Raw genomic sequence first — 8,418 nt, 5'->3', positions numbered from 1 at the left:
TCTTTCCAGTATGAATTCTATATTTAGTAAGGTGTGCATGCTGGTCAAAGGCCTTGCCACATCTGTTCTATTTCTAACGTTATTGTCCAATATGAATTCTCTGATGTGCGGGAAGTGGTGAGCACTCCTTAACCGTTTTTTCACATTCTTTCCATTGGTAAGGTTTCTACCTACTATGAATTTTATTTTATTTTTTTTAAGATTTTTTTTATTTTTTTTAAAGATTTTATTTATTTATTTGAGAGAGAGAGAATGAGAGATAGAGAGCACGAGAAGGAAGAGGGTCAGAGGGAGAAGCAGACTTCCCGCTGAGCAGGGAGCCCGATGTGGGACTCGATCCCGGGACTCCAGGATCATGACCTGAGCCGAAGGCAGTCGCTTAACCAACTGAGCCACCCAGGCGCCCCCTACTATGAATTTTATGATGTTTAGTAAGGACTGAGTGTCTGTAAAAGGCCTTGCCACATTCTGGACATTTGTAAGGTCTCTTTCCAGTATGAAGTCTGTGATGTCGAGTGCGGTTTGAGTGCCAATTAAAGGCCTTTCCACAATCTTGACATTTGTAAGGTTTCTCTCCAGTATGACTTCTGTGATGTTGAGTAAGCCTTGAGCTCTGGTTAAAGGCCTTGCCACATTCTTGACATTTGTAAGGTTTCTCTCCAGAATGAATTCTGTGATGTCGAACAAGGTCTGAGAGACTGTTAAAGGCCTTGCCACATTCTTGACATTTATAAGGTTTCTCTCCAGTATGAATTCTGTGATGTTGAGTGAGGTATGATTGACTTTTAAAGGTCTTTCCACATTCTTGACATTTATAAGGTTTCTCTCCACCCTGAATTCTGTGCTGTTGAGTGAGCCTTGAGCTCTGGTTCAAGGCCTTGCCACATTCTTTCCAAGGTTTCTCTCTACTATGAATTCTGTGATGTCGAGTGAGGTTTGAGTGCCAGTTAAAGGCCTTTCCACATTCTTGACATTTATAAGGTTTCTCTCCACTATGAATTCTGTGATGTTGAGTACGCCTTGAGCTCTGGTTAAAGGTCTTGCCACATTCTTTCCATTGGTAAGGTTGCTCTGCAGTATGAATTCTGTGATGTTGACTAAGGGCTGAATCTGAGTTAAAGGCCTTTCCACAATCTTGACATTTGTAAGGTTTCTCTACAGTATGAGTTAGGTGATGTCGAGTAAGGGTTGAGAGCCTGTTAAAGGACTTGCCACATTGTTTACATTGGTAAGGTTTCTCTCCAGTATGAATTTGGTGATGCTGAGTAAGGTATGAAGGACAATTAAAGGCCTTGCCACATTCTTTACATTGGTAAGGTTTCTCTCCAGTATGAATTCGGTGATGTCGAGTAAGCTGTGAGGGCCAGTTAAAGGCCTTGCCACATTCTTTACATCGGTAAGGTTTCTCTCCAGTATGAATTCGTTGATGTTGAGTAAGTTCTGAGCATGACTGAAAGGCTTTGGAACATTCTTTACATTTGTAAGGTTTCTCTCCAGTATGAATTCGGTGATGTCTATTAAGACTTGAGTGATGGTTAAAGGCCTTGCCACAATCTTGACATTTATACGGTTTCTCCCCAGTACAAATTTGGTGATGTCCAGGAAGGGTTGAGCACAATGTAGAGGCTTTCCCACATTCTTTACATTTGTAAAATTTCTCTGCAGTATGAATTTCCCTATGTCCATTTATTGATGAACAGTCTTTAAGGGTTGTACCACATTCTTCACATTTGTGTATTTTCTCTCCAGTATGCATTTGCTGATGTTGAGATGGTTTTGAGCGGCAGTCAACGGATTTACCACATTCCTTAAAAATGTAAGTTTTCTCACCCTCAGGGATTATCTTATTTATATTTAGCCTTGATGACTGACTAAACATAGTCCCTGGTTTATTGCATCTGAATTGGTTTTTTGCCTCATGAATTCTCTGATGATCACCAACACTGGAGGACTGGTTAAGAGCTTTCCCACATTTATTATATTTATGAGGATTATCTCCCAAAGGGAGACTCTTATGTATAATATGGTTAGAGCTGTGATTAAAGCCTTCCCCACATTTATGACATTCATAATAGTTCTCTGGAGACGAAGTCCTCACACATCTATGAACATTGGAACCCTGGTTAAATGTTTTCTCAGATTCACTGCATTGACCAATTCTGTCTCCATTGAAAAGGCTCTGGTAATTCTGTAGGGTCGACTCCTCAGTGACGCACCTCTCATATGGATCTGACTTAGCACTTTGTTCTTCATTTCTAAATCTCTGATCATCAGAAATATTTGACTGAAAGGTCAAGCCAATCCTATCTTCAAAATGGTTCAAATCGTTATTTTCAGCATGGACTAGATAACTTTCCAGATTTTCCAAATGGTCTGTCCACAAAGATGTATGTTTGAATATTTGATTGGAGCTTTTGCTTACAGAAACACACTGCTTTGCAGAAACAGTTGACTTAAAATGGGAGGTTTTCCACAATGTTTTATATCCTTCACCATTTGGGGCAGTGAGATTCTTATTAAGGGCAATTGCCTTGGGTTGGGTATAGCCTCCAGGAAATCTTTGATGCCCTTCACTCTCCCCATCATTGTCCCAGTCTGTACTTAAGTGTAAAATCTCAACAGCACTCTTTTGATATCTATGCATTGATACTTTTTGGAAAGAACCTTCTATGCTTGGCTTTAGCAGGAAACTCTGGGTGTCATGAGAAGATACAGCTGAAAGATAAAATATAAGTAAAATCACTTATTACTGCACTTACTACTTTCAGATGCATATACTGAGGACTTCTAAGATAGAAGCTTCAAGTCAATCAGACAATGTCAGAAAGATGGCTGAGAAGGAATCATCAATACTTCATTTCTACATGGACACGTAACTTTTCACACAATGTACTGGTCACATATCCTAATAGATAATTCTGTAGTATTGTCATGGTGTAGCATAACTTTCCTATATCTCTAATGATCAGGCAAAGTATCACATGAGTACAAAATTAGTACAATGATGGATATTAAGAGAAAGGTGAAATGAACAAAACAGGATATAGTAAAAATAGGACTATAACAATAGGAAGATTTGTCAGAAAAGATCAACATTGACAGCCCATTAACTATTAATTAAGAATAAAAGAGAAAAAAATGACTAAAATGTGAGATGAAGTGAAAGCAGACAGAGTGTAACTGACCATAGGAATAAAAGAAATTGTAAGAGGTGATGATGGATAATCAGTGCCCAAAAAATGATACCAAAGGAGGAGTATAAATTTCAAAAAAGTTATAACCAATTTACAAATCCATCATTCAGAAATCTAAATAAATCACAAATAATCTACAACCATGAAGCAGAATGAAAGAGGAATACAAAGAAAAAATTCCCAGGCGCCTGGGTGGCTCAGTCGTTGAGCGTCTGCCTTCAGCTCGGGTCACGATCTTGGGGTCCTGGGATCGAGGCCCGCGTCGGGCTCCCTGCTTGATGGGAGGCCTGCTTCTCCCTCTCCCACTCCCCCTGCTTATGTTCCCTCTCTTGCTCTCTCTCTGTCAAATAAATAAATACAATCTTAAAAAAAAAAAAATTCCCAACACCTTAGAAAAATCAGGTCCCAGATGAATTCACTGGATATTCAAACAGACCCTTAAGGAGAAAGTACTTCAAATCTCCTCAAACATTTTCAAGGAGTGAAAATAAGAAAAATCAGCAAAACACTCTCACAGTGGTAGCAGCATTTCCAGGTTATCCAAGCCAGAAGAAGACCTACGAGTAAAGAAGGTGACAAAGGACTACCTGTGTGAAATACTCAAAGTCCACAATAAAATAGAGCAAAGTGGATCAAAAGCACATTTTCCCATTTCACAAGATAATCAAGTGGGAAATCACCTGGAATTGAAGGTGTTCCAACATATGGAAAACCATAAATTGAAGACTCCACATTAACAGAGTGAAGATCAAAACTGACATGATCATATTAAATAAGATGGAATACAAATATGGGCATATTGGACAACATGTCATGTTAAAAACACTCAAAGTAGAGAGAGAAGGGAACTCCATTAATCTAACAAATGGCATAGATGTATGAAAAGCTGAATTCTAACCTATTCAATAGCAAAAGACTGCAAGCTTCTCCTTTGTGATCAGAAACAAGATAAAGAAATGACCGCACCACTGCCTTTGAATATAGTACTGGACATTCTAGTCAGAACAATTATGCAATCAAAAATACATAAAAAGAATCCAAACTGAAAAAGAAACAGTAAAATCATCTCTGGTCACAGATGACATGATTACAGAAATCCTTAAACAACCCTAATTTTAATTTTTTTTACTGTTTTGTCATTGTATGTATTGTTTATGTCTGCCATTTTTTCCCTACTAGACTTACCATTTTCAATATTGTTTATCTTACACAATACAGAGTTAAGAAAAATGTTGGAATAAACAACTTAACCTCCACCAGAAAAGCTAGAAAAGGAAGAAACTTGGATGAAATTTACTAGAGGAATGAAATAACAAAAACCGAAATAAATAAAATAGATATCAGATTAACACTAAAACAACACTGAAAGTCGTGCCCATTTTAACCAACAAAATAAACAGAGCTGGCAATGGTTTAACTACATAAACCATTATATACGAACAAATCGGGTAATTTAGAAGAAAAACAGAGATACTTCCTAAAAATACAAGTTTTTAAGAGTGAATTAAGAACCTTGAACCAAAGAAATGGGAAATCTCCTTCAACCAATAACAAGAATGAGAGGTAAATTTGGAATCAATACTGTCCCAGCACAGAAAAGCCCATGACCTAGGAATCTTACTACATTTGATGGAGTCAGTGAGTTCCCTAAATCAAATGCTGTGTTGCATGATTCTTCTCCTTCCCTTTGTTCAGATTCAGTATTTTCCTTTATTTTGCTTTTCTTTCTTAGATTTTTATTTATTTATTTGACAGAGACACAGCGAGAGGGGAAACACAAGCAGGGGGAGTGGGGAAGGGAGAAGCAGGCTCCCCGCGAGGCAGGACCCTGGGATCATGACCTGAGCAAAAGGCAGACTCTTCACAACTGAGCCACCCAGGTGCCCCTTGATTTCGCCTTCTATATAAAATCATTCTTCTGCTTCTCCCAGCCTACTGTTTACATCCTGTTTCTAATCTTGCTTCTTGCATTGTTCACCTCTATTTGATTTTTTTGAAAAATATATTTGAGAGGCAGATCTCAGGAGTAGGAATGGGAGCTCCAGAAGGAGAGGGAGAAGGGAATCGCAAGCAGTCATCACGCTGAGTGCAGAGCCTGACTTCAAGCTGGAACCCAGGGCCCTGAGAGCAAGACCTGAGCAGAAGCAAGAATCAGTGGCTAAACCAAGTAAGCCACCCAAGCACCCCAATTATTTCTGAACCCTTACCTCTGTGGTAAAGATACCTCGGGCCTTGGCCTTATCTGCTTTTTTGTTTGGGATAAATTCTTTCATCTTGGCATTTTGTCTAAGTCTCTACCTTCCTGTGTGTTAGAAAAGCCAGTGATGTGTCCTGCTATGGGCAGTGCTTGGTGCCTGGCCTGAATGTGGCCAGTTTTAACTTGGTGAGCTCTGGCCTGCTTGTGCAAGGACACCCGACATCAACCCTACCAGAGCTCAGGCCCGACAGAACTCCCTGCTCAGGAGATGGGACGTGGGCAGGGGCCCACGTTGCTGAGCCTGGGGCAAGCCTCACTGAGATGGGTAGTCCCATCAGATCACAGGGGGGTGAGGCTTGGTGCAAGCAAGGCAGACAGCCAGTGTCCTCACTGAGTGGGGCTCTGTGTTTATCCTACAGGGCAGGAGAGGGAATGGTGCCATCCAACTCCCGTGTTCTTGGAGACACATCTCACTAAATGTTTCCTCTCAGGAAAGTGCTCCTAGACTACTGAATATTCTCCCAACCGTGTGCCCCAGGTGTTCTTTGGATGGCTGTTTCCACGTTGTCTGCCTCCAGGTTGTTTGCCTGCCTTCTCTCCAGGAGCACAGTGACCTCTTGACTCTATCTCATCCAAACCTGCTGACCGTTAAAACTTCAGGCTTTAAGACATGCGAGTTCCAAGAACTCGTGAAATTCATCCCCTCTCCCTTTCCAAGCCAATGGCTTTGGGGAAACCTTCTCCTTATGCGTTCCCCTGGGAGCTCCTCTGTCATGCTACTTTCTCTCCAACCACAATTCCCTGCCCTCCACAGTGCTATACACCTTACTCCCTAAACCACGTCTCCAAACTGTCTGCCATCTTCAATGTTGCCTCTTTCCTTTTCTCGGGGAGTTTGTCCTGTCAGTCTTCAGCCCAATTTCTGGGGTATTTAGGATGATCTGATAGTTATCTCGTGGTGGTCAGGGTATGTGATGAGTCTAGAATCCTCCTCCTCCACTGCCATTTCTTCTCCTGGGGAATCCTTATTGTTACAATCCCGTTAAAACTCATATGGATTTTACAAAGTTGGTACACAAACCCAACACATAAAAATTAGTTCTCTTTCTGTACAACAAAGAACAATTCCCAAAACAGAGACATCATCCATTTAGAGCAACATCACCCCCCCACCCAAAAAAAAAAAATGCTTCCAATTTAACATAATGGTAGAGGTCAAACCAGAAATGATGAAAAGTATAAAATATTGTGCAGGAATCCAAAGAAGGAATAAGTTGGAAACACAAGTTCTTTCACTGGAATACCTGAAACACAATAAAACTTGCAGAGATCTACAGAATAATGAAATCACTACCAAAATTCCAATGCCATTTTTGAAGAAAGATCAAAATCCACCCTAATTTTACATGGATGTCACGGGATAAACCATACCCAAAATAATCTGGGAAATGAAGAGCACATTTCCTGATTTAAGGCATACAACAAGGCACAGTTATCAAAATAATGTTCTATACACATGAAGACAGGAGTAGAATAATGGAAAAGTGTAGGTGAGCTAGAGGTGTACGTCAATGTGTATGACAATGAACTGAAGATCTTGGTAAAATTCATATTCTGACGTGGATATTTGGGTGGGGTCTGAGTTTCCACATTTCACACGTGTGCAACTGATGTCAAACGTTAACACTGTATGCTCCAAACAGAATTCCAGGCCTGAATCACAGATGAAGGGTTTCACAAGGTTCCTACTCAGGAGGAAGAAGATAGAGGTGAGCCTCGAGGCCTTCCCTCCCTTCACCCTTCTTTCAAGCCAACTCCACCCCTGCATGACAAACTTGACCAGTCACTCTTCTCTGGACCTCCTTTTATTTATCTTTCTTCAAATCACCATGCCAACATATTCATGGAAATAGCTCCCTCTTTGGTAAGAAATGCAGGTGCAATCTGCCTCTGGTTGGAAGGCTGGATTTCTTAGCTTGGACCCCGCTGATTCGGTGTGGCCTTTATACATATTAAGTTTTCCCTACATTTTTACTAATTCCCATAACTTTAGGCTACAGGATGGCTTGTGTTTCAACATAGGCTTCCTACTAAAAACTGACGTTGCCTAAAATAAGCATAGATATAACACCTGGTTGCACTTTGTGGTATTCCCAGAAGAATCCACTTATAGGGGCACCTGGATGGCTCAGTCATTAAGTATCTCCCTTCAGCTCAGATCATGATCCCAGGGTCCTGGGATCGAGCCCCGCGTTGGGCTCTCTGCTACGTGGGAAGCCTGCTTCTCCCTCTCCCACTCCCCCTGCTTGTGTTCCCTCTCTCGCTGTGTCTCTGTCAAATAAAATCTTTAAAAAAAAAAGAAAGAAATCTTTCACCGAAAAGCTGTCAGTGCAGATGGGACTCCTTTAGAGAAAATGTCCAATGAGTTGTCTATACTCCTGTGTTTGGCAATAAAATCAGTAGACCTTAACCTACCTCCAGTGATATAAAGAGAGACAACAGTAAAATATCTACCATATTGCCACGATTGCAGGTAAAGCCTGTAACACAAAGATTATTGTTATTGTCAAGCCCCTGGAGGCAAGCCTGTTACGGGAATAGAGGAATAATCATTCACCTGAGGACAGAGTCCCAAGGAAATTTTATGACATCAAAACTGACATTGTGTGTGTGTTTCAGGGAGATTATACTAAATGTCACTAGAGGCAGGAAAACAGAGATAAATCAAAGGAGAAGTTGACTCCAAGATCTTGGCAATGTGAATCCCTATCAAGAAATGACTTGTGTAGGGGCGCCTCGGTGGCTCGGTCTTTAAGCATCTGCCTTCAGCTCAGGTCATGATCCCAGGGTCCTGGGATCAAGCCCCACATTAAGCTCCCTGCTCAGCGGGGAGGCTGCTTCTCCCCTGCTTGATGTTACCCCTGCTTGTGCCCTCTCTCTCCCTCTCCTTCTCTCTGTGTCAAATAAATAAATAAAATCTTTAAAAAAAAAAAAAGGTAAGAGGAGCAATTTCACATTGATCACAAT

At 40.9% G+C, this 8,418-nt stretch overlaps 1 protein-coding gene across 1 annotated transcript; it reads right to left on the bottom strand.

Moving 5' to 3' along the window:
* Window positions 1-428: 428 nt before the first annotated feature.
* LOC113936313 (zinc finger protein 345-like) lies at window positions 429-2,644 on the bottom strand. Its single transcript, XM_035724913.1, is given in 2 exon segments — window positions 429-503; window positions 506-2,644. Coding segments are annotated over 2 exon segments (2,214 nt in total).
* Between the last annotated feature and the right edge of the window lie 5,774 nt (window positions 2,645-8,418).

This window comes from Zalophus californianus, chromosome 17, assembly GCF_009762305.2.
Source record: "Zalophus californianus isolate mZalCal1 chromosome 17, mZalCal1.pri.v2, whole genome shotgun sequence".
NCBI lineage: Eukaryota > Metazoa > Chordata > Mammalia > Carnivora > Otariidae > Zalophus > Zalophus californianus.
The sequence above is the reverse complement of the archived record's forward strand: the minus strand, read 5'-3'. Positions and strand labels throughout refer to the sequence as shown.